Raw genomic sequence first — 27,518 nt, 5'->3', positions numbered from 1 at the left:
AAACATTAGGAAAGGCCTGGAGGGAAGTCTAGCACAAGAGTGACTAGTAACAGTCTAATCTCCCTCTGCTATTGAAGGAAAATGTGTTTTGGTTTCTTTCTTCTTAGTCAAGTAAACATAAATATATTTCCCCTGGCTTCCATTACAGCAAGTTGGCAGTTACAGAAGAATTCTTTCAGTTTTGATTTCCTGTCAGCTTTACTAACAAATGACCGCAGAGTACAGTATTCTCTTGGTGTGGTTTTTATAGACTCTGTGCCTTAAAAGGAGTGTTTCTGAATGAAATCGCTATATGTTCTCACTTGGAGAGCTCTCTTTGCTTTCTGTATGCAGTACATTTCCCCTATTAATGACTGTGTGAAATTGGGAAAACTATAGGCAGGATGTGGCCTGAAAGAAAACATTTGCTAGAGAAACTTCGCTTCCCTTGATCTTCATCTTCTAAGCGGGAGTCAGAAAACTAAATTCAGATAGAGACATGAACTGGTTCAGGCCACTTTTTCAATCTACCCATAGCAGAGAGAAAACAACAAACCCCACCAAACCAAACCAGCTCCATGTGCAAAGGGCTGATCTCAGGGAAGTCAGTGGCACACTGCTGAGTGTTTTCATAAGAACTTGCTGAAATTTCTCCCTCAATGCTGAATTTCTTCTCAGAGGTCAATCTTCCAGAGAAAGAGACCTGACAACAGCAGAGCTCATGAGATACGGTCAGAAACTGTGTGGTTCCTAGGCTCCTCAGTAGCCACTCCTATGGCCTGGGACCCAAAGGATTGCCCTGCTTTCTCACACTTAGAATTCCCTGAGAGTAGCCACTAACCTTTTCATTTGTCTCTAGAGAACGTCTCTATTTCAAGCAGGCATCCATTCTCTACTTACGTGTAAGGAGTAGTCCCTCTTGAAGAGCAATCAAAAGCCTACTATAAGAGCAACAGTCTTTTCTAACAGCTTTTTCCAGATTGAGATTTCTTTTTCTGTTCTGTCTTTATAGCCATGGTCTCTGGAGAGAATAAGGCAAATATAGAAATGCCACTCCACTCAGTCCATTTGCTGTATTTTGTTCTTCAACACATGTGTGCCTAAGTAGCCTTTTGCTCTGCATTTTGCAGAAGGAAAATGTCCTGCAGCGAAGTGGTCAGTACTGCTCCTGAATCTGCACTGAGGGACCTAGACAGCAGTGTGGAGCAGGGCTAAGAGAGGTAAAGTGACTTCATCTCTTCAGCCCTTACAGAGAAGATAATGAGCAAAGCACTTCCCAAATAGAGAAAGCGTAAGAGTCTTCAGACACCTAAGGAGGCCGAGAAAACTGCCAGGAGAGGAGTGAAGGGAAGAACATTCCAAAACGCTGTCCTTAGCAGACCATAAATCTTACTCAGCAGAGAGTACAAACACATCACTTGCACCAGTCCTACTCTTCCCTGTTAATTTTTTTCCTGTCAGCATTAAAATAGAACAATAAAGTACCAACCAAACAAACAAGGCAAACAAGAAAATAAGCACCAAAACCCAGTAGAGAAGAAAAAGAGCTAGAGTCCTTGCCTGTCAGGAAGGAGTCCCTTGGATCACACTACGCTGTAGCCTGTGGAAACACCAGTGCTTTACCACGTCTCATCCAAGGAGGGAATTCATAAGCTCTTCTTAAGCATCTGAAATAATCATTCAGAGGGATACAGGAATGCCAAGACTATATTTAAATATTTAAATGGGAAGCATATCCAAAAGTTTTGTTTAATGCCCAAGTGAGGTGTCTTCCTGTTAGTTTTGGCTGTTCAAGCTTACATCAGCTTCATATTCCTTCCTGCATTCAGTTAGAAATTTAGAGGTAAGGTAACTCTTTTAAACATAAAGAATATTTTACTCTTGAAGAATTTTTCAGGGAAATGGCAAGAAAAGTCCACCCTCTCTAGTTTGCCGTGGGAAAGACAGAAAGCTCTGCTGCCAATTTTGAAAGGGAATGCACAATAGGGCAAGGAAATACCTCTTCAGAGGAAGCCACACAGAGTGGGAGCCTGGGGAGGTAAGTGAGCACACCGGAGAGACAGCAAACAGATTTCAGCTGGAAACCAGCCTGGTCTCTGTCAAACATACCAATAAAACTGACATGTTCCTGCATACTGAGTTGGTAAGATCTGCGTGTCATGGTGGGAAAAAGTACCTATAAGAAAACTTAGTAGCATTAGCCCAAAGGCCAGCTACAGAAAACTTAAAAGCTTTTTTTTTTGCCATCCCCTACCCCCAGTCATGTGTATAAACCAAGAAGGAAGGTAAGGCTAAATTAAATTCTTCAGTAGAAAGTTAAAGGTATTAATGCTCAGGGATTAGTTTTAGGAGGTATATAAACTAAACTGTTGCTAACACTAAGCGGCATCAAAGGGGATTAATGTGCACCATACTTATAAATACAGCCTGGCCTCTTCGCTAAGACAAAGTCGGTCTGGAAAACCCATCCGGAACTTTAGAAGAGACTCCTAACAAAATTAAATAACAGCCCAGAAAGCCCCAGTAGGAAAGCAGGTTTCTACAGGAAAACTATTTAGGTTTAAGACAGCTTTAACATTAACATCTGGTGATACCTAACAAAAGTGGAATAAAAGGAAAAAAAAGTATCCAGAAGGGCTTCCAAAGGCCCATGCATCAATCCAACTAGTGTAGATGCAAACGTTTATTACTGAGAGTTTGAGAATCTTAATTGCCGAGGCCAAGCTTTTGAATTCCTAACTTTCAGGGCCTTCATATGCAGATTGTAGTAACACTGATGTTTCCAAACCAGTAGGCAGCTGGCTGAACACTAATCAGGTCTACTTGTCCGCTTTCAGGGCAATGAACATCAATGCCAGAGCTTCTACAGTGCTTCAGGCAGAAGTGGTACTTGTGTATGAACACAGACACGCATCGAAGAACTGATTTGATTGGTTTGGATCTAGCTAGTCTGGAGTGTGGGCAAAGATGCTGGACATGAAGACTTTTTCTCATAATTCAGGCTTACACTACAGAAGTTTGCCATCACAAATGTGCAAATTCAGGGTCTGAAAAATTCATACTCATGGCTGTCACCACAAAGCTCCCCTTTGTTATTCTTGGTTATTAAGCAAAGTGAGATGAGTGCTCTTGGTATGAAGACCTTTCTTCTCAGGTTGTCCTGTTACCGTTCTAAGGCACTTCAGTTACCACAGCTCTACAGGACAGGGAAAATCCCAGGTTACAATAAACCTTTCCCTGAATATTCTGTGTAGATCAAGAAGATTAGAATTAGTGAGATACCATTGCAAAGGCATCTGTGTGCATTTGTGTGGGTGTGGTGTGTACTTGGTTTTGTGTAACTTGTGTTCTTTAGTGCTCAGTCACATCAAGCCTCTGGCTATGTATGGATGGCTTGGTATAGCAGGCTGTGGAGCACCTCCCCAGAGATAGCAAAGCCTAGCTGGTGTGGGATGTGTAGAATCCATCTATCCCACTAGCATATTTCTTCCCCTGTGTTAATGTACATGATGGCAAGCTAGGAACACCAGGGTGGGTAGTTGAAGGCTGATATCTGAATATTTCAGCAATGCTGAAATACCTACAGGTATTCTTAGAGATATACTCTGAATAAAATCGACAGGGAAAAATAAGGCTATATGGTACTTTGGCAGCAGAAACATAGACTTCAAAGAATTACAGGATCAGGCAATAACTGGGACCCAGCTGCCATGTGAGGATGCACAGCAATGAAAAACAGCCTTTTAAATAAGTGTTTAATGCACAGCTTCTACACCTTACACTGCTATGAACAGCACATTTTCTGAGCTTTCATTTATTAAAAAAAAAATAGAAAAAGAGTAAAAATTAGGAGAGAATAAACTACGTGGTGGCAGTTTTGCAACTACTATGTGAAGTTACAGTACTGTTAAACACAAGGCTGAACAGCAGATGGCATATTTACACCCAAGACGTGAGACTATTGACATGGTTTGTAATAGCAATGTTGATGTAAATGCATATATGCTTAGCCTGTGCATAATGCTGACATTAATCCTCAAGGAAAGAAAACCATCTGTAAAATTTTCAGTTAGCATAATCAGAACTGAATTAAATACTATAAACTTACATATTATTCAAGATAAAGCTTCTCTCAAGTAGAGAGGACTATAGCTTTGTTTGTGTTTTATACAAGCCTCGTCTAATCCAATGTGTGCCTTTAATGCTATATTTCCTACCTTATTTTTAATAAATTACTATGAATTGCACTCTCTTGTGTATAATCTTTTCTCCCACTAGAATATCAAATAACCCAATTGAGGACAACACTAGCTTAAAGAGACACAGCTTAAGGAGTCTCAGGCAAACATCAACATTTTTGGGGCTCTGAAGTTTGCAGGTTTTTTTGCTCTAGTGGAGAGCTTTTCCCTAAGGAATTCTCAAGGAATTTATTATTATGTGTATAAAAACTGCATTAAGAGTAACTGCATCCATCCTGTGATTTTAATTATCATTACTTTAATGAAAAATATTTGAATAGTAAGCAAATCAACCAATCCTTATATCCAGTTAGACTATGACTGACTAAAGTTGACAGTCTTCAGTGGAACTTTGATACCCAGGTTTGAAGTAAAATATATACTTTTCCCCGCTGCCACTTAGTACCAGTCCAGACCACGCTCTGAATGCTTTACTAAGCCAGGATCTGAACTAGTCCCATGACAAAGTCCAAGGGGTCCAGAAGGAGGATTCAGGATCTACCATTAGCCATAGATGAAATTTTGATGGTAATTTCAATGCTGGTACGGTCAGGTCCTCAGATACAGAAGCACAACTGGCACTACATCTTCTGTGACCATATGGAGAATTCATTGCACCTTTCCAAGGTTCTGAACCAGAGTGTAACAGCTTTAGGAAAGTTAAGGCCATTAAGCTATTCTATTGCAGTTTTTCACACCACATATCCTATGCTATAAAAACTGAACCAACTTGAAAATGAAAATTATCTCTTCATTTTAGGGCTTACTTTGGTATTAATCTTTTTGTGGCTTGCCTTTTTCCTCCCAGCTGTTTTCCTTCCTATTTACTGTACGTGGTTTTTATTGAAACACAGCTGTCCAGAAATCGATGCTTTTGAAGGCAGAGTAGGTACATAACTGAACTCTACTAAATGGCTTGCTCTGTTCACATGAGGTTTGTTAAATATCAAAGAGTAGAAAGCAAATACTGAACACTGATGTGGGTCTTCATCATTTATCATTTGCAGATTATAGTGTTTTTGCAACTATGAAAGATAAAGCCATACAGGATATAAAATGAAGGCAATAATCCTCTATGGATCTTTTTTGTGTAAATTGCTGTACAAGCAGTTAATTCTCATAGCTCCCAGGAGGTAGACAGGTCATCTGAACACCCTCAACTCTTTAAATATAAAACTACAGCAAGATGTGGTTTTGGCATATGTACTATTTCTAGATTTTTATAACTTTGGAAGCATCCCTGCGTGATTGGAGTTATTGGCAAGCTTCCCATTGATTTCAGGAGTTCCTGATAAAATCCACTGATTTTATGAATCAATTAGAAAATCCTGGTTTTGGACTACAAACAAAAAGAAAGTGATGTTTACCATGGAAAATTCAGAATCAGACTTCAAACACTCTGCACGTGGGTTTATTTGAAGAATGATTCACTGTTGATATAGCTGGAGTTGTTAGCAAGTATATGTTTAAATCATCAGAATTGCAGTGTAACCAGAAATGCTTAGAACTTTGAAATTTCAGCTAGATAATGAAATAGAAGTAATGAACTTACTGTCCCTTACTTGAACTTGCTGAATGAGTGCTATGATGCTATGGGAGCTTGACAGTACTCGGCTGGACAGAGTCACTAATCTGATGGGGCTAGTAAGGGTGTTGCTTGTTTCTTTCTTTGCAAGCTATTGCTGGGGCTGCTTTTGATATTAAATGCAGGAGCAGCACCTAGGTTTACTCAAGTTACAGGTCTCCTTTGTATCACCTTTTGTACTATCAGTAGTACAAAGTGATACAGTAAGCCCTTCCCTGAAGTGTAAAGTTTATTTAAAGAAATACTTAAAATTCCAAGCCTCTCATAAAGGAATTGTGAGGAGCTACAAACCTCTTGGTAAATCTTCATGTTTAGGTTAAGCACATCCTTTCTACTGCAAATATAAACCCTCCATGATACACTTAGGCCATTCTCAGTGCAGATTTCCGTCAGGAAGTTCTTGGGGAGTACTCAGTAGCATCACAGCATGGATTTGACTGTATGTTTAATTTTATGTGCAATTCTGCTATTACACACATGAAGGTCTTTAAAGTACCATTCCTCCATACTCTGCACACTAAAATCCCTCACTGAAATGAAAGCTGGGAGGCTAGCCATGGGATTCCAAACCTTTTTCTTTAAATAAGAAATATAATGATAATTAAATTTTTTTTTTTATAAAATACTTTATTAAGAATAATAAGAGTAAACAAGGTTACAAAAATACCAACTTTATTAACTAATGAAGAGGCAGTTAATTACAGAAGATTTTTAATACAAGTTATAACCACAGTGTTCCCTTTTCATTAGGCATTCAGCCAGATGCGTTTAATGGGAGCATTATTTTTTCCCACTTAAATATAAAAAAATACTCCCTATCATACACTGAATTCCACAGGCAGCTCCCTGAAGTTAGATCCCATGCAAGGAAACACCATACAAAATTGCCCAAGGGTTTAAAAAGGAACACTGTAAAATTTTAGGATGAAAAGCCATGTTAGTTCCTGCCAGCAGCCCCAACATTCATAAAACAATAATATACCAGTGCATGTGAGGGAGGAAGAAAATAATCGATAAGGAAACAAGGCTAAACAACCAATCCAATAGGTTCCATGTGGGTCAACTAGTTTACAGCCAATCTTCCAGAAGGACAGCAATACAGCCTTGCCTCCTGCTGCAGTTGCTGTGGAGTTGAGAATCTGTGTGCTTTTCAGTGTACAAGGATGCATAAAGTTCAGTGCACGGCTATAGCAAAAAGCACTGAGCAACTCTGAGCCCCCCTCTTTTGACAATCACATTCACTGATTTCAAGGGACATTTTGCCTGAGTAGGTTTTGACCCTCAGAGATGTACATGGACCCTCGTCTGCAAAGCTCTAACTCGAATAGCTCTGTCAAGTACGTTGGCATTACCTACAGCAAAGGTTTGCAGAATGCCTCAGAGAATTTAAATTTTAAACTAAAGAAGATTTCAGCAGTAGCAGCAAAAATCTAGACCAGTACATTCCCAATGAGAGCTACAGTTTCTCTGAGGGTCATGAGGTTTATGAGAGAACAAGAGATAGGGGGAAAAGCTTTTCTAAGGAAAAATTGTTTTCATTAATGAAAGAAAGAAGCATCAGCCAGTTCCAATGCCCAAAGAAAATCAGTAATTAAGTTGAACTAACTTCAGTAGCACAAAATCACCTTTTTGGGTTTAATTCAAAAATTTTATATCCAGTTTTTATACTTTTCAGAGACCAAGGATTAATTACAACAAAGAGAATGAAGATGAAATTCAATGGTATTTAAGAATGTTCATAGATAAGAATTTAAGTTCTGTACCCTTTACTTCTAATATGAAAAAAGCCACATCTACGAAGTAAAGTGCAACTCCTGCTGAAGTTAGTTAAGAGGGTTTCCAGCAATTTAGATGGGCACTAGACCAGGTTCCCTTGTTATTACAGCAAGAAAAATATCAGAACAATGAAAAAATATCTATAGAGTGTCCTTTAAGAGAATCCTGTAGTTATAACAGTTGCCTGGTACGGTACCATTGGTACCAACAAGAAATATTCACAGGAATAAATGAAGTACAAATTCATTACCACATATCCTTATTCTTCTCTTCCCTTGCTCTTCAGAGTCTCGTGTGCCCTCCATACTGAGATAGAGAGAGCAAGAGCACCCGATAAGCAAGTGCATACAAACATGTTAAGTTCTGGAGCAACAACTCTGCACAATTTATTTTACTGATGTGCTGCCCAGAACAAACAGGTAAAAATCCTTACACGTTGTCTAACAAAAAACAGTATTTTTATCATATATATATGTGTATATATATATATATAAAAATCACAGTCTTCTGCACAGCAGAAGCTTATAACTAAAATATTTTAAGATTCAATTTCTTTTAGATAGACATAACAAAATGCCTGCAAATATAATACAGTGGGCACATAACAATTCTTAGAGTACAAAGAGTGAACATGGAGTTATATATTTTATCCACATTCTGCTTGTGACTGGAGACAAAACTCTCTTGGAGTTTTTTAAAAGTTTCTCTTAAAAAGTTAATCCTTTCAGTAAGATATGGTCAGTATATACTTACTAAGAATACGTTCTTCACATACATGGCAATAATTAACTGTAAATACAATAGGCTAAATCCTGTCCTCTTTAAGCCTGGCAAGCAAGAGAGCCCAAAAGGAGAATAAAGTCTTCAGAGGCAGCTGGAATGTATCAGTACAGACTATCTGCGCAGCATCCACCACCTCCAGATCTGCTGTACAGAGAAGTCGCATCTTACCCAAAGAGACTATTTACATCAAGAGGAATTTCAGAAGCTCTGCTTGCTGAAGGACTTCTTCCTATGTGCCAGCAGAATCTTCTGGATGCTTGACAGAAATCTTAGCATGCCAAACCACTTGAGCATGGGCTGGAAAGCATCCCAGTTCACCAGGAGATGTAAGCATATTTGAGTCCCATTGAAATGAAAGTGCACTGTTGAAAAAAATATTTTGGCGAGTCAGCATGAAGACCGCCTCCCAGGACAGCTCCCCTGAACTGGTTACTTTCTGCAAGGCAAAACTCAACCCTGTGTCTTCTGAATGAAATGTCCTTTTAGAAATGTCCTACACCATGATGTCAGCTTAGCGGCTATGCAGTCAGATATGATACACGTCATACAAATTGCTAATGGAAACATTTACAGTTATGCAGTCAAGTGAAGTAACAGTGCAGTTACTTATGCAATTACATGTACAGTAGTAAAACAAACAAGTTGATATATGTTGTATCAATTTTCCAGAAAATACAGGGTAAATGGTGCCACCTATAACAACATATTTGTATACTTCCAGCCATACCAGTAAATGCCTAAAGGAGAACACATGCTTTTCATGGACGCTATTAGTTCCCTTTCCTCATCAATATAAAGTGATGGCTTTACATACAGGCAGAAAACACAAGCTACTAAACTATTGGTGATGTTTTCCATATTACATAAAAGATCATATCAATATCTGCAATAATTTTATTACCCTGAAATTCATTATACAGAGGATATAAATTTGTCCAAATCTAGGTAAGGTTTTATTAAAGATCTTAAGTTTCTGAAAGCCTATTAATGTATAACTTACTTTTCCCAGTATTAAGTCTCTCAGTCAGGTGCCAGATCCAACTATTCTAAGTGTTCTTTTTCCTGCTGCAAATAGTTACTTACACGAAATAATTAGAATCAGCTGAGTTTTTAACACTTGTCTATTGAGGAAGATTTGGGTATATTTGATTGAAATTTCTTTCAATGGCCAAAGTTTGCCAGTAGCTAATCAGGACTAATTTTTCAATCTGTATGAAATACACTTTTGGCATTGTATATCTATGGTTATATGTTATAAACAAATGATTGATAGTTACTAACCAATCCACTTTTATGTCTCATCCTTCATCCAAAAGGGATTTTGAGATCTCTATTATGGGACCACATACGCACTGGAGGAACTAAGTGCAGAATTAGGCTCTATAACCACTATGTAAAAGGAAGTTATATTGACTTCTATGAGAACTCTGCTTGCAGCAGGCTTGTCAAAGTCCATCAATAATGAAAAGATTAATTTCTAAAGAGATTATTTTTTAATGAAATATTGACCTCTTATAAGGGCTAAAGAGAAACATGATCATGTATGCTGTCCTTGACAGATGCATATATCTCTCAATAGGTCTTTTGTAATATACGAAGAGAAATATACGGCTCATAGAAAGAATAAGACGTGATAAATAAAACTGTGATTCGATTCTCCTCCTAAAATAATCTGAAGAGCAGCATAAAAGAGGTCATATGATCTATTCCTAAGAAACCTTTATCATCCAGTAACGTTTTTGCAAAATTTTTTACCCATTCAAGTATCTTCAGGAGATATGTCACCATACTTGCATATACTGTAAGTCACTCCAACATTTATAAAACAACACTGATTGATAGACAAAAACACCAAAACCACCCATAAATACTAAAAGAAGCTCAATGAACTTGACTATCAAGTAGTTAAAAAATTGTTGATCTTTACATTACACATTAATTCCATGCTGTCCAAAATCTTTCTCTGAATGGAAGTTGTCAAGTTTTCAGGGTTTTCTGTAGGTCATCATAATCTTGTGTATCCACCGGGAATAATATGAGACTCGAACAAAAATCCCAGGACGATTTCGAATGGCACATCCACGGCCAGGAACAATGACACCAACTACTATCTTCAGTCTGTTTTGTTCACAAACCAAAGGACCACCATAATCTCTCTAGGAAAAAAATAAAGAATGACACTTCTCAAAATGCTTCAAGACACAGCTCCCACCTGTCTCCTACTGACTGGTGTCTTTTGGCAGCGACCTAGCTCAATGAACAGGCAATAGAATTATTCTTGCCATAAGACAAAAAAACAAATTCCAATATCTTTTCCACAGCCAGAATTTAGGAGAATCAATGTCAAGGTTAGCCTTTAATCTTTGATTGCATCCTGTGCAAATTAAACCCTGTGATGGATCTTTCCATGCGATTCTAGTGACTTCAGACTATCAGACCTTACTGTCCTCTTTCAGTTACCTGCAAGCATAACACTTGCTTATGTGCATATAAGCAAGATAAGCAGAAAGTGAGTTGACTGATAAACATCTGTGTTATGGTAAAAGGCTTTGCATCAAAGACTACTGACAAAGCCAGGTTAATATTCTTCTGTCAGGCCACCATCTTGCAAGGCCCTAGAATAAGAATCTACGCATACTAATAAGAAAGGGGGAGAATTCCAAATATAATAAAAAGTAATAGTTTGTAGACACAATTTTGAGATGTAACTTTTTAAAATGCTCTTGTTCAGCATTCTGAGTGGAGACATCTATGCACCAGTACATGCATTCAGAGAAAATTTGGAGTATGGCCAACTCAGATCTCGGTCTTATTTAGCACTAAAATACATCATTCCAAATACACCGAAACAGTAATTTAGATACATTCACATAGATCTTGGACAACATAGACACTATGTTCAAAACAGACACTGCAGCTTTTACCCAGGCAAAACATACACTGAACCTAGCAAACTACCTGCAAAGCTAGACAGTAAATGTCCGTATCAGATAGTGAGATAATTGTTTCAAAAAATAAAAGCTGACAAGTAGCATTGTAATCTCTCCGGATCACCAGAGAAACAACAACGCCTGACCTTTATTTGATGAAGATTTTTTTTCCTGACTGACTGCAGATTAGTTCCCACATGAGCAATGAACTATGTCAGTACCATCAGAGCAGCTCATAAAACACTTTCAGGAGTGGAGTTTCACCTGCCAATTTGATTTTGTTTCTCTGCCTGCTCTCTGCTGAGGAAAGTAGCTTCAAAGGAGAACTCAAGGAGCAGGAAACCATGCAGTCATTAAGACTGATTGCTAATATTAATTCAGTCCATTTCTTCCAGCAGGAGAAAACAAAGTGCAGGATCCCCTGCAGACTTCCATGCAGATGTTTCATTTATAAGCCTTGACATGCCGAAGAGCTCACTTATGATTAAATATTTGATTTTGAAGAAAATACTTTGCAATAAAATAATGATCATGTGGAAAATTAATAAAAGGAAGAGGCTTCAGTCAGTTGAAGACCTCAGTTTACCATGGTTTGGTAGAATGCTTGGGTAGAGAAAATTTTACTAGTTGGTTAAGATCACTATTAGCAAACCATCTGTCCCAGATATTAAATGCATAATAATGTTTATGACTGTCCTCCTTCTATATATCAGGATGATTTTCCACATGAAAAATTATATCTTTCTGTAATAAGTGATTTACAGCATTTCTCCTCAGATGTCTTTTCTCCATCATCAAATCTAATCCCAAGCAAAACAATATTGAACTACATACTTTTTACTGAGGTAGGTTTCTGCTGTCCTCACTGATATGTGCTCAGGTTTGATTAGGAAGACCAAATGCTTCGCCTTTCTGACTAATACTGAAACTCAGTACATTTTTTGATCTTTCTTCTTCCCTCATAACTTTATCAGCTCTGTTGAGCAATGACTTTTCTGTATTTTGCATACAAGTCCTCATCTAATCAAACAGTTAAATTTGCTCCAGGCTTTGCTTTCTGCTCAATCAAAATATGCTGCTGTTGATAGCACACAGCCCACTGTAGCCCTTATTATACAAATAGAAATTTGTCCCAGTCTAGTAAAGTGTTTAGTCATGTGATTATATTTAACATTCATGCAAATCTTTTACTAGGGTGGTGGTACGGTAGAATTGAAGTGAAGAAATCTTTTCCTGCACTCTTGCTGAAAATAGGTCACTAGAAATAAATAATTTTCCGGTGCAAAATATTAAAAGAGGGGGTCTTTTGGTGTAAAAAGTTTAATGCAGAGATAATAGTTGCAAAAAAAACACGCTAAATTATTTCTGGTAAACTATATCTAGCTGATGGCTCCTCAGAATGTATTAGGAAATGTGATATTTACCTCACAAGGCCCAGCACCAATGGTTTCAGCCACAGCACAGATTTCTGACTCATTCACAATGATCTTCCCTTTGAGATACTGATTGCATTTCTCATTTCCCAAAACAAACAGATTTGCTACCCGAAGAAGACCATCGTAGTTAATTACTAGGATTGGAAAGAGAATGAAAACTTTATTCTATTTTAAGGAAAAAAAGAAATTGAAGATACAAGTCCAAATAAACTTACTCATGTAACTTCAGTTATTGTACTTTCCCACCAGTAATCACATTTTTTGTCCATCCCCATTCTCACCATGCATTTGTCTTTTGGATTTCTTATATTTGCTGCAAATGAGATTTGCAAGAAATTTGTTTGGTGGGCATGTCTGTTCAGTTCTCTCAAGATATCTGGAGAAGTTTTTTGTATTAGAAGCAAGGGATAGGTATCTGGTTTTACCCTACAGTTCACCACCAGCTTGCCCTGTTGCATCACAGAAATCAGAGCTGAGAATATTGTCTCTCCCATGAGTGGAGTAAGGATTTTGCTCCCTGCTTCAAACACAATTTAGCATGTATGAGTGCCTGCCACGGCCTAAGGAAGGAAGTGTGACTTGAAAAATACTGTAAGAGAGCAGAGTCTTTCTTATTCTGTGGTGGCTCAGCTACACTGAATGACTCTGTGCCTGCAAGGGCAGAGCCACAGCCTTGTGCAATCTCCATTCATCAGTGTGAAGGTCAGGAAGCAGGAGCCCTGTGGAGCTTACTCTTGTTCTATATGTCGAAAGACAAGTCTGTACAAGCTGCAAAGATAAATAAAGGGCCTAGACTTGCCCATTCTCTGCCTAGCCATCAAAAGAAAACAACAAGTTCTCCCATCACTGACTTTTTATCCTGTTTTCTTGAAAAAAAATAGATGTAACACTTACTGCTTTCCTGCCTTGAGTGCTGTGAGGATTATAATAAGTAATGCATAAAATAATATAGTACAAAGCCCTTGGAAGACAGATGTTATGTATTCACTGCATTATGTAACTCCACAGCATTTCAAATTCCTTATCAGTTCTAGTAAGCTAAGCTTTCCTGCAGTGCTGCACCATGCTCCAGCCTGACTTTCCTGTCCTCCAGACAGCCATTCCCTGCAGAGGATGGTTAATATGGCCATGCTGGGAACACCAAATGTAGTCATCTGGGAAAGGGCTGGTACAGATTACTTGCCACCCACAAAGGAACACAGTGTAATGGCTACAAAGAAGAGAGCCTCAGGATTATGGTCTAGTTTCTGCTCTGCTTCCAGGAGAGCATGAATATGTTGCTGCTGCTTACTCAGGGTCTGTGGCAAAATGACATTTGAGCACAGCAATTATTGTAGTAATTATTGTCAACTGGCAGCTATTAACTTTATCATCAACACATAATTAGGCAAATATAGTATTTACCAGGCTAACTAAATGTCTGTTCTCTCACATATTTCTATTTACTTCACATAAAACCTGTGTTTAATAAACATTAGTAAGGTTGCAATGTCAAGTACTGAAAAGTTAGGGAATGCCAGACTTAGGGCTGTCTGTGCATCCTTAGCTCAATGTCTTTGTATATGTTAATTATGCCTTTGATTACATGACTCTGTTAGTTTTTCCACAGGGTGGCCTGCTTTAGCATACAGAAAGACTGCTCAAGTAGATGAATTGGAATGTTTCAAAAAAGGTTTAGAACTCTGCAAAATAATTTTGCCAGATTTTGTAAACATGTAGAACAATATATTTTGCTAGTTCATTCTTTGAAATGTTTGAACCATTTCGCCTGTCCATTAAACAAACAAAAAATAAAAGTTGGACTAGAGAAAACATTTAATATTAAATGATCTCAGGTGAAATGCTCAAAGAGTTACAAAATTAGGAAAAAATCGAAACTGCATTTTATAACAAAAAACTTGTTGCACAATCGTGGCATCAGGCAATACCATCAGTCTCACCTATAATGACAAGAGGAAGTAAGCTGTCAATGCATTCATTTAGTTTTTAAAAATAGTTTCTTACATCCAGTGTATCCCCATCCATAAACACTGCAACTGGTCTTCTCTGGAATGGTACATCCAGAAATGGGCAATCGGATTATTTCTACAAAATTTGTCAATATGGCAGGTCTGAAAAGAGAAAACAAATAATAGATACAGCAAATTTTACTTAACTTCTTAAAATATATCTGAAAAATAACTTCAACAGGAATTAAAACCTCTGCCAATTCTTTTCCATCTTTGATAGATTCTTCTACCTATTTTTTGTGCTACAGCTGTTAACTGTCAAAAGATTTCTTGAAACGCTGTCAGCACTATTGTGCTATTTAACTTGGGTTTTCATCTTAAAAGTAAGTAATGATGGCATTTTGTTTGAATATACAGCTTTGTTAATATGGAGAAAGTTTGAAAGTTCATATATACACAGGGATCTCAGTTACAATCTGGTGCTTATTCTATAAAATAAGACCATATACTAGTGCATGTGGATTGTTATTTAAAAAAAAACAGCAAAATGAAAAACAAACCAAACCAAAAAACCTTCCTAACAAACCTAAACGTGGTTAGAAAAGTTATCTAGAAAAGCATATAGGCACAATTTTTCAGTAGTCACATCTGCTTCCTGATCGAGGTTGATAAATCTGCATTTCTGCATATATCAATTAAAATTTCTTTCCATTAGAAGTTTATTCTATAGAGACATCATAATCATGCGGTATCAAATGCAGTATCAAAGATGGCAGTGAACTGAATTTGAAAGTCTTATTTAGAAAGAATCTCATTCTTTGGTTGAAAGTTCTGGAATTCACAATAATGGCTACTAACCTGCTAAGTTTCAGTAAGACCAAATCTGATCCTGCAGGGCCATATACCAACTGGGAGATATTCAGAACTTGCCTGTGCTTCTCCTCTCCCTTTCCTTTGATATTATGGACTCCAAGCCAGGCTTTGTAATCTTTCAAATCTTTGTACCTAAATGAGGCAAGTTAGTTAGGATTTTGACAAGCATATGATACAATAACTAAAAAACTGTTTAAAATGTTAGATCTTAACTAATACTCTTCACCAGAAATGGGTTTATGCTGCCAACTTCTATTCCAAAATCAACATGCTCTGATGTAAGCTTTTGGTCTGAAGCCGTTACATAATTTTAACTATTACTAAAATCTAATTTTTGTTTTCTAATTGTATCCAAACATTTAGATCTTTGGACAATATAAACCTTTGTTTTTTTTGGGGGATTTGTCCAAGTTTTCTATTTTATTTTGTCCAGCTAAGCAGAAGCATGAGATTATTTTCATAAAGAGGCAACTGTCTAATCATTAGAATTGGAAAATATATTTATACTTCTATGTTGAATAGCCAGAACGCTTTTAGATTAACAACAATAAAAACAGATAATACCAAGGTCCCACAGGCCTTTTATGTCAGAAAAGCAGTGTTAAAGCCAAACAGGAGGGGAAAAAAAAGCTTCATTTAAGTTGAAGAAGTGATGTGCTGATAAGATTCCAAAAATAGACGCATTTCAATATTGCAAAACTACAGACTACTGTACCGAGAAGGGAAACACTGCCTTGCTGTTAGAACCCACTCTTCCTTTATCAAAGTACCTCCACAGATATGCTTATTCCTGGGAGAAAGAAGAAAAAAAAAAAAATAAAAAAAGAGGTAATAGAATGATTTTCTACATATTCCAAACATTTAAATAATACTTTTGTTCCCCATGTATGTATGTATGTATTTCCCCATGCTGGTGAAAGGTAGACGACTGTCAGTCTGCAAAAAACACATCTCTATCTCTCTGCCCTAAGTTTCAACACTTACAGTAACATGAACTTGCAGAGATTTACTCCAATGTGTAAAAACCAAGAGCAAAGAGAAAGTCACTCTGTTCATTTAGCTGTTTCAAAACTGAATTTGTAATGAAACCTAATTAAAAAAAATATAATAATAGTAAAAAAGGCAAGCTAATTCTTTGTAATAGGAACTGGACTGAAACACTCAAGCAAGTCCCCAAACTGCCACCAGATGTAAACAACATTTGATCATTATTCATGTAGGTATTATTCAAAGCTTTGACCTCAAGGTGGAGAGTTCCTATTTGATTACAAGTCCTGTGAGACTTCTGTCCCCACATATTTCAGTTGGAAACAATCTGCAATGTGTGACATCCTACATATGATTATGGAAAACCTACCGCATAATATATCAAGTAAAATTAAAGCAATTAAGCGTGACAGTTCTTTTAAAAATAAAGACGACCGTGGAATGCAGATTAATTAGTTTCCTTCTTTCTGCTTCCAAAATCACATTTATTTTCTGAAGCTCTTTGGCAAGTGAATCAGAATTGTCAGCAATTCAGGAAAAGCTTAAAATCTTGGAATTTATAAATTCAAATCGCACAAATGCTCAAAGCTTTGCGAAGAACTTCTGGAAGGAGTCCAGGCTCTGTATGGATTTCAAAGACAGCAGAATAACACAGATGCTTGCCTACATTAGTTTTTTTTTAATTGTATTTTGGTTGAGGAACAAAATATCTGATCCAAAAGGTTGGATTCTTTCTAAAATATACATTGTGCCCAGTATTATTACAAAAAAATGTCACAATCAGGGAGCATATGTATACTTCCGTGTTATGTTTACACCACTAATTATCAAAATGAATTTATAAGATTGTATCTTCTGCTTTAGAAGATTGACTACTACACATGAGAAGGTTAAACTTACTATTTAAACATGGGACAAATCCAGAACTGATTCAATGAAATAGATTAGATTCATTCAAATACACTTAAATTCACCTTATAAGAGGATCTGGATTGAATATATAAGAAATTTTGACATTGATTGATTAAATATTTAGAAGTGGGCATTGGTTACCAAATATGAATACAAGTACCTATGTTGCACTAAGCCTTAACCATTCAGACATGGCAATTCCATTTTGAGGTGTGCAGTTAGATTTTTGCAAAAGTCCTGAGGAGATTAAGTTTTTGTTTCAGACAACATTCTATTTGCTTCCTTGGTAACAATACAAAAATAAAACTACATTTTTACGCACACATGTAATACTCAAAAATATATTTTGCTGCTGGAGTATTCCAGGAATCCCGTTTTCAGAGAAGAATCTGTAATCATTTAAGCACACATCTACTTCATGGAATTTTGTTGCATAGCACAAAATCCAAGTTCAACTGGCTTAACGTAAATTATTTAATTTCTAGGCACCCAGACGTAATTCACCTCACCTGTCTAAAAGTTCCTCAAACATCAAGGCTGCTTTAAAAGCAAGTGCACAGATAAACTTTTCCAGGAATGATTCAGAACACCTGATTGGTTATTTAGTCTAGGAATAGAGTGATGGTCCCTTAGAAATGTCTTTCTGGATCTTCCACTACCCTTCCAGAAAGGTCTAGATCTGATTTGATCTCATAAGATGCAAAGATCATCAAGAATGGGAAGGACCCCAGAATTTCTCTAGCAATGAAGCAGTGTAGAAAACAAAGAGGTTTATCTTTACTCCATTTTTCCATTTAAGACCTGGTTTCAACACGGTTTTAAAGGAGATGGGCAATCATAAGGTAACAGAATTGAGCCATATCTTAGTTTATATCACCAGACACACACACAAACAACAACAAAAAAAAAACAAACAACATTGCGGTTTGTTTTTTTTTTTGGTTTTGGGTTTTCTTTTTTTTTCATTATAGAAGATACAGGGCAGATACATGAGGTATATTAACACTTCCAGCTGATGAGTTACGAACCAGAGTAATGAACATAGGAAATGGTAATTTATGTTCTGGCTTTTACACAGTAGTAACTTAAGATCTGCCACAATGTAATACACATTTCCAGCTGTACATGTTAGGGTCTTGGTTTAGAGAATGAAAAGGATTTCCTTATAGCTCCTACTTTAAATTGTATGCAATGGTATGAGCAGAAAGCTACATTTGACATGGATATAAATCCTGAATCCAACACTTCTCAACTAAATGCACTGCTGTTGAAGTGAAAATATTTATATGAAACTCAATTTTTTTTTGTAACAGTTTCTAAAATAAACAGTTTAGTACTGGATGCTAAGCCAATGTTATGAAAAGGTTTGCAGCAGCTAATCAAAAAAGCAGAATGCTATGAATGCTTCACAAGCTCATGTGTGTAAGTTAGCGACAATGAACATGTAAATATTTCACTGACAGAGTGAACACTATAAAATCACCTGATGTTGCCGGAATGCTGCTTTTCTGCTTTTACAGAATTTAACAGCAATCCAGAAGCATTCTTATTATGGCCAGTTCTACAGCTCCAAACCCAATATATTAGTACATGTATTATCTTTCTAATCAACGTTATAGTTACCTGTATGTCAAGCTAACCACCCATCCTTCGTTAGTTTGTGTCGGGATTCCATTTACAACTCTCAAATGTTTTGTTGAGGCACAAGGAATGACAGTATCTGAAAGCAGGTCCAGAGATCACATTTTACTAAAAAAAGCGGTAGGAAACCTGTACAGTTGCACATAAGGACCACAAGAAGGTCAATATTTATTACGGATTAACTTCCCTGCGCTATCGAAATATACTTCTAGAGCATCAAACCTATTTCAGTGAAGCTGAGTCAGTCTATATAAATATTAATTGGCAATATAAAATATATATATTTAAATGAGGGGTTTTTTTTTGAGATTTACATAGTTATAAAGAAAACATTGTAAATCATTACCATATCTCACCACTGGCAGGACAGGATAGTGAGTATATGTAAAAGAGTATAATAAAACTGTTCCACATTTTCCTCTTGTAAAAGCTATTTTTCTTAATCTGCATTGGTTTTAATCTTTAACTGATCTTTCTTTTATTTCCCAACAGGAAAGAAATGGCTAGTCTTAGAGGATGCAATACATGCATTGGACAGTACTTCTGCAGATTTACTTACCATCCAAGCTGGTTGTAGTAGGAGTTGTATCCCCTTCACCTGGGCAGACACATAAGATAGCCATAATACAAAATTAAAACATATCTAACAGTTGAACAAAATAAAAATAAACAGCAAATGACATATTCTAAATTTTAATAGTTCACAAAGTTTTAAACTTCAGTGATTCCTTTATTACTCTGCAAAAGCACAGTTTAGTAAAGATTAACAGGAAGGCGGAATTTCATCCCAGTAGAATTAAATAATTAAATATTTTGCAACAGGAGTTTAAAACATTTTCCTTCTTGGCTGAATCCTGAATACATCAGACTATCTATTATGTTCAATTTATATATTTAATTTGTAAAAGCAAGTGCTGAAAAATGAAGTTGTGACTTTCATATAAGCTTTCATAAAGTACTGAAGTCACATAATTAAATATAAATCAGATTTAATGAAAAATCCTGATCTCCTTGAAAACCTTTGAAACTTCAAATTTCCTTTTCCCTTGTTATCAGCAAAAATCTTATCAAAATATGTGTTACCCAGAATCTGGTTTGGCTCTTGCACCTAGTCCAAGTCAAAATACAGTTACAATGACCTTGCTTAGACCTCGTTCAAAGTTCTTGCCTTCAGCAAAGTCTGCAGAGTGACCCAGCATTACAAGCTAGAGTTATAGGTGCAGCTACTAAAAATTTGCCCAGGTAAAATTGAAACAGTCTCATCTGACTAGATTTCCACCATTAAGTAAATCCCTCTCTCCCTCTCTAAAGGTATACATTTATATACATAGCTAAATTTCCATGCGTATGTATACATATATGCATATGTGTATGTGTATGCATATGTATATATGTATCTATACATATGTGCATATACATATATAAAGAGTGAGGGCTGTTTGAGACCAGATAAAGGCATCAAGTGAGTACATTTGGGAACTGCTAGCATTTTTCTGTACTGGTTAAGATGGTTATCAGTACCTGAGTGAGCTACTAGTAGTTTAATACTAGTCCATATGAGTTACAATTGTAAAACAGACATATTCCATTTCTGGAGGTTGATTCCAGAAACCATAATACCATTGCCATATAACCTATAAATGTTTGCTGTGAATATTTCCTTAGGAATTCATAGATACAGGTAACCAACTTATATATTCACTATTTATAATGAATAAAATTTATATTCCTTCAGCTGTTGTTCTTTATCTACATTGACACAAATAACCTTTTGTAGTTTGTTTACTATTTACATAGATGCCAAAATATCACCTGAGACTTGAAGTATCACCTCTTAGAGATGCTGCAGTTCAGATTATGAGGGAACACAGCAGGTTGCTGCTAGGAATGAATGTAACATTATCTTTAACCTCTACAGATCACAGACATGCATTCAAAGGCATGATTTACCTTTTAATTGTTCTCTCAGGATATACAGCACAGTGATTTAGAAATAAGAATTGGAAAAAAAAAAAAGAACATAAATGGGAATTGCACATTTTTCAGCATAAACCTATCCTTTTCCACTGAACATCAGTCTATTACTGAATTCCCTAGGGTCTTTAATTCTGTTTATTTAAGCTATTTAGATTTTAACATGCAACTTTGGAGGTGTGATGCTCCTAGTTCTTTCCAGGAATTAAATCATCCCATAAACATCCAAAAGCAGAATCTAATCTATATAGCACATATACACTTCAGCATATATGTAGTGAGTTATCCTAACTTGACAAACAAATACAGATCACACAAAGAGTCTGTGAAGCTTGTAGCACAGAAGATAACTGTCTCCGGGTTTCTTGAGGCCATAGCCAGCTTTCTGACCACTAGACAATTCTTTGTCTCCATCCAGCACTTATTCAATAGCTAGATCTGTTGGAAAATGTTTAACCATCTGTAATAGCCCTTTTATGCTCCTGCTGCATAAATAAGCCTTGAAATCTCCAAGCTGGTCAAGGAAAATGACCCCTTGTTCATATATTACACAAGCAGCTTCTGTCCGTTCCTTCTCAGTCATGCACAATCGATTCTTGATAGAATCACATATTATCTGCTGTCACAAGTGACAGTACAAAGGTATGCCTACGCATGTGACACAATGGCTTCACTGGGACTGCACAGTTGACAACGCCTGAGGCATACCAAGTACTCACATCGAGAAATAGGGCAGTAATCCCAGGGAACGAGAGGATCATCTGTGTAACACCAGGGACCATGAAAATCATCATCTGGATTGCGGCAATAGTTTTTCTTCAGTTTACTAACATCTGGTTCTCTGAATATTTGTATATGCCTACAGGGAAAAAAAAATTGAAGTGCTGAAAAGCTTTATACTATAGCCCAAATTTTCAAAGGTTAAATGTTGCCTTGCTCCACATTGTAATATTAGCTGATTGAGAAGCCTACAGGTCAGGGTTTAGGGCTGGTTAAAATCAAAGGGAAGATGAGACCCAAATATTTGCTGGATCTGGGTCCAAGTTTCCTCTGGTTGATATTTTAAGCTCTGTGTCCACTGGACAGCTGGGAGGTTTATTGGTCTGCCACCCTCAGCAGGGATCATTACACTGATTAGAAGAGAGTATGTGTTGCCCTCAGCAAATCTACAGGCCTCTCTGGCAGCACAGGTACCTTCTTCCTCCAGATTTACAGCTAGTACCAGGGATCACTGAATCTGCAAAGAGAAATCTTAGGCAAAGACAAACACAAGAAAGTTAGGCAGACTGAGCAGCAGGCAAGGAGAAGGATGAATGGCTCAGACAAACTGCAGCAATAGGTCTAAATTGCAAACCTACATGGGGCACTTCTAAAAGTGAAAATTTGGGGTAAAAATCTGAAGCAAAGAAATCTGTTTATTTCTGGCTTATCAGATAGACACAAGATTCCTAAGTCACAGCTGCACTCCCTTTTTCAGTTCATAACCATCCAAGCATGCTGCCTCTAGCACACACATAAGCAGAGTAACTGCTGCAGTGAGACAGGTAGCTCCCGAAAGATGTTCCCAGACGGAAAATTTGTGGGAGTAAGAGAAAAAAGGCTCATCTGTGCTCAAGACTGTATGAATGCAATTGCATCAAGCATCCAGTCTCATTCACAGCTAACTGAAGACCTATTAGAGCTCTCAGAATGCATGATCATAAACCTCTTCCTTCCTTACATGGACAGCATGCTGGAATATGTATTCTGCCAAATTCCAGAGGGCAATATGTTGGGTACTATGACTGTGGTGATCGTGAGCACTAACTCAACAAGTACCAAAGGTAATACTGAAATAATCACATCTACCTCAGAAACTAAAGGAAAATGAAGGAAAAACTGTTTCCAAGACACTAATGTGTGTAATATCTCATACATAGAAAATTTTTGATGAATCTCTTTGTGCAGTATGTGGAAGTCCTTGTTCTTGTCATTTACTGATCTACTATTCTGAACCAGCAAAGACAGCACGTGATCAAAATAGTCTTGAAAACTCACAACTTCTTTTGTACTTACTGCTGATTCACTTTTTACATTAACAAATAAAGCAATTTGCCATTTCCACTACTTGAATATGATAAACAACAGAAACTACAAGTTCCTTTCATGTCATTTGATGTCAGTATCATTAGGTCATAGTCTCAAGATTCAGTTTCATGCTGCAAGGGAGCTTAGGTAGTTTAAAGGCTCCTGCTTCAAGCAGCATGAGCTATGAGATCAGATTGATGAGATAACTGTTTCCTACTTCATTCCTGCTATTCTCTCATAGAACAAAACTTTCAAGGACAAAGTAAGGCCTGGTAAACCAGGCCAGTAAACTAAACACTAAGAAACATCCCAAAGCCTGCAATTAGTGGTTAGCCTGAAAAAAGACATGTTGTGTAATACATTTAAAGGGAAAAAGAAAGAAAAAAAGAAAAAAAGATACTGAAAGCTCCAGGGCATAAGGGGCTATTTTAGAATCACTGCAGAAGAAAAAGAGATGCCATCTGGAGGCAGTATTTATTCAGGACTCACTGAACCATCTCTTTTTGTTTTATATATACACACCTACGTAAGTCTTCAATATTCTTGTCCCATGTGGAGCAAGTTAGCCCAAATCTTGTCTTGGATAGGTTCCCCATGTAACTCTTTCCATTGCCACGATAACAATCTGAACAAAGGATGTTGAGACAAAAAGAAGTGGAAGGTGATTGTGCAGCTTTGAAAACTCCTCATTTCCATCAGTAATCCAAATAATTAAAGACAAGTGTTATATTTAGCAAACACTATACAGTATAAATCAGCCAACTGTATAAATCAAATCAGAAAGAAAATGGGAGAAAGTTTTCACAGTTAGATACATAATGTCCTGCTTGAGGCCCTCATTCCCAAAACGGTAGCATTTTAAACTTTATCTTATTTAGATAAACTGGAAAAATTTCCTTCATAAATAGTTTATGGTTAATTTAAAATGGTCACACAGAATATTCTGAAAATTGTCAGGAGCTGCTGTATACAAAACAAAGCAAAAACGCACCGCTATTCCTTCATCCTAAAAAACCAGGCCCTCAGCCTATTTGAAAAACCTTGCCTTTATGTAGATTCTGGATACTGGCAAGAGTATATAATCCTAGACTTAAATTCTACTTTGGCAAAACAAAAAAAAATCAACATGACTTTAATTTTAATGTAATTCAGAAACTTGCCTGTTTGCTCCAGCAGAAGTCATGTTTAATTCATAAGCTTTCATCATAAGCCTTTCTGAGACTTTTCAAATGGATTGTTTAAAATGATCACTACTATAAAGACTTTTTGCATGAAGTATTTCAATTCATATTCATCAGTATTCTTACTTTTGGATAATTGATACTTTACAGAAAATACAAAATGAAAGACGAAGTTTAGTCCTTTCTCTGACTAACTTTTGCAACTGCAACTTTTCAAATTTTAAGGGGAAAAAAGGCTAGAATTTAAAGATGGAGATCTTAATGCAACCTAATATAGGGTCACAGGTCTGATGTCCTAACCTCAGTTTATGCTGTGATTGACATCAGTTCTCAGGATGCAATAGTACTCCTTAGAGTATTACAAAGACCTCATGGGAAAAACATTTGCCTGAAGACTTGGAGTGGACTTTACAGGCAGAGATAACAGCTTGAATCTAAGAGGTTACATGTGAAGTCCCATGTGGCTTTCTTTCAGCTCAACATCTTATAGAAAAGGGAGTACATGGAAAAAAATACATTTAAAAAATTGTTTTTGGTGGTCTCATATGCAGTTATAAATAGACTGTAAACTAAGGAAATTGTCTTAGCTCTGGGAAAAGGGCTTTCAAGCTAAGAAAGGTCAAAGAGTAGAACAGATTTCCAGTTAATATAAAATGTATCTCCAGTTAATATAAAATGGCACACTGATTTATCTTGTCTAAAAATCAGATCCAATAACAAATCTTTGCTGTAGCTTTCCCTGTTGGCATCAAAACATGAACTGAGAAGTGAATCTCATTTACACCATGATGAATCCCAAATATGCAAATAAAGCTGAAGCAGAACTACACAGGTGTAATACAGATGTACTGAGACCAACTTCTCTATTTTTCAAGCCTGCCTATCTGCCATTTGGAACAGTACAGCATTCACTTAAAATCATGTTATTGACTTTTCCTCTGTTACCTTGCTCATTTGATACATCGCACTTAGGAATCTGGGAGCAATAACCAATACGGATGTTTGGGTCAGTGGTAAAACACCAGGGTGATTCAGATCCATCTGGATTTCTGCAGTAGTTCTCCCTCAAATCCCTATAAAAATAAATATGTTAGCTCACAACAGGGATAACCTAAATCCACTGATGCATTCTATTGCTTTGTATCATGAATTAGCAACTATATAGGCTCCTTAAGATCTGATATTACCGATCAGTGTCCAGTGCAAGCGGATGAGGAACCAGTAAGAACACAGTGTCAAAAAAGAGTGGTAAATGTAATAATATGGTTATGGGAATTAGTTTTCAGAGGAACTATGTTTTGACTGGATAGAAGATTTCATTTGAAGATTAAAAATATTTTCAATACAGCTATTTTTATTCAGGATTCTCTGTCAAAATTTGCATGCAAGCTGACACTGGATACACCTGCAATCCATTACAAGTGCTTTTAAATACAAACATTACCAAAGTGCTTAAAATTCCCTGTGCTTTGAATGGCTCTGCTGAGTTTAGAGAAATGGAGTCCTGTAGACTGTCAGCAATTCATTTAAGAGACTGAATCTTGGAACATAAAAAAAAAAGATGTCTGTAGAAATACTACACAGCTGTTACCTTTAAAGTAAAAGTCAGTCACAAGGGAACATCTTTAAATGTCTCTTGCAGCTCACATGAAATAGTCAAACCTCTTAACTGTAAGTTTTATTTTCCCATCCCCTGACAGTTGTTGCCAGGTTCTGTGCATCTCCATATTTCATTCCGTTTTTCCATGTGCAGCACTTACTGATAACAGACTATGGAAAAAAATTGAGCCTAATACCATAATTCTTACTCATGTGAGTTTTCAACAGTCATACCAGTGGTTCTGTTAATTTTACTTATGTAGCATCGGCTGAATAAACAGTACTAATATTAACCTCTCTACACTGCTAGGAGCATTGTAAGATTTTGGGGCCTAATCCTTCAGCATTACCCAGGTACAGCACAATTTTAAGCGGTGTTTTGTCTGCGAAAAACCTGTGGGATTAGGCTTAACCACTAACTTCCCAGTAAATTCCAGGTGGTTCTGAGACTGACAGAGGAAGCCCAGGATCAGTCCTATTTTCCATTATAATGATGATTGTTACATTTTCAGTACATGTGTAAAATGCACAGTATTTGATTGATAAACTGAACAATAACAGTGAAAGAATTAAGACAACAAACCTGTTTTGCTCAAACAAGCTATTATTAGGGTGATAATTTGAACTCAGACTGGAATATTTTCTTTACTTTGAAAGTTTGGCACCATTAAACTCCAGCACAAGCCCAAACCGATATTTAGCCATTGATAAAGGACATTTAGCACAAACCAGGCATTGTGTCCATGCTGGTCAGCTAGGTTTCCTCTATGCTCAATGAAAAAAAGGACTGAAAGAGCATGACTAAAGTAACTACATAAAAGAAACAGATTATTCACTTCCTGGGAGTGTAGGAAAGGTACTGTACAGAAAGGTTAGATTAGTGGTCCTGTGGGTAAAAGCAGTTGTATTCATGTAAGTACTTTTAGTAATGAGACAGAAAAAGAATTGAAAAGACAGATAATGTCAAGTGTTGCCAAGGAGATTACACTTAGATAACATTTAGGACATATTAAGTTAAAGTGAGTAATGAAAACTGAGAACAAGTACTTACCTCCATGAAAGAAAAACAATATTGCGTACCAGCACTACTGGGATTCAGGTCCCAGTTTGGAAAACATCCATACACTTCATAATCAATTAAAATATAGTGAAAATATGCTTGAAAAGAAAGTCCATAAAAAAACCTTCTACAGTTTCACACAAGTTCATCTAGAACTAATATTTTGAGATCTGAAGAACTGATTTTCCCATGTTCAAATGGTTTTCAGCATCAGCAAGCAGAGGGAAAGCATCAGGTTACAGAGAAAGTACAGGGATCCTATAGTCTACTTTGGCAACATGAATTTCTAAACCTTTGAAAACTCTTTTTTTTAAGCTCTTTTACCATTGCAGCAATACCCACATGCATCTACTCACTTGCACTTGAAGTTCTCAGGAGTAATGTTGTGCTGATGAGGAAACTGGGAGTCCCACCGCTGGCACTGGATCCCACTCCATATGGTGTTCACTGTGCCACGGTAACCCTCACCTTGTCCCTGTATGCATGTTGACGTCTCAGATGCTACCTCTGTGCTGTTCATGACTCTTTCATCTGCAGACCCAAAGAAG

The 27,518-nt window shown here is 36.8% G+C and overlaps 1 protein-coding gene across 4 annotated transcripts in view; it reads right to left on the bottom strand.

Annotated features, from left to right (window-relative positions):
• Positions 1-9,640: 9,640 nt before the first annotated feature.
• HGF (hepatocyte growth factor) overlaps positions 9,641-27,518 on the bottom strand; it is a 57,400-nt gene continuing 39,522 nt past the window's right edge. For 2 of the 4 annotated variants that reach the window (XM_062631974.1, XM_062631975.1), the window contains exons 8-18: positions 27,327-27,501; positions 25,257-25,384; positions 23,653-23,755; positions 21,783-21,922; positions 19,649-19,687; positions 19,072-19,168; positions 16,265-16,339; positions 15,535-15,681; positions 14,732-14,838; positions 12,716-12,861; positions 9,641-10,517 (exon numbers count right to left, since the gene is read on the bottom strand). In XM_062631974.1, coding sequence (XP_062487958.1) covers positions 10,347-10,517; positions 12,716-12,861; positions 14,732-14,838; positions 15,535-15,681; positions 16,265-16,339; positions 19,072-19,168; positions 19,649-19,687; positions 21,783-21,922; positions 23,653-23,755; positions 25,257-25,384; positions 27,327-27,501 — 1,328 coding nt within the window. In that variant the 3' untranslated portion in view covers positions 9,641-10,346. Of the gene's footprint in view, positions 10,518-12,715; positions 12,862-14,667; positions 14,839-15,534; positions 15,682-16,264; positions 16,340-19,071; positions 19,169-19,648; positions 19,688-21,782; positions 21,923-23,652; positions 23,756-25,256; positions 25,385-27,326; positions 27,502-27,518 lie in introns of those variants that run through there. The other 2 variants (XM_062631976.1, XM_062631977.1) reach the window with 2 other exon arrangements.

Source organism: Pezoporus occidentalis, unplaced genomic scaffold (assembly GCF_034315485.1).
Source record: "Pezoporus occidentalis ecotype Australia unplaced genomic scaffold, CSIRO_AGI_Poc_V1 ctg38, whole genome shotgun sequence".
Classification (NCBI taxonomy): Eukaryota; Metazoa; Chordata; class Aves; order Psittaciformes; family Psittacidae; genus Pezoporus; species Pezoporus occidentalis.
The sequence above is the reverse complement of the archived record's forward strand: the minus strand, read 5'-3'. Positions and strand labels throughout refer to the sequence as shown.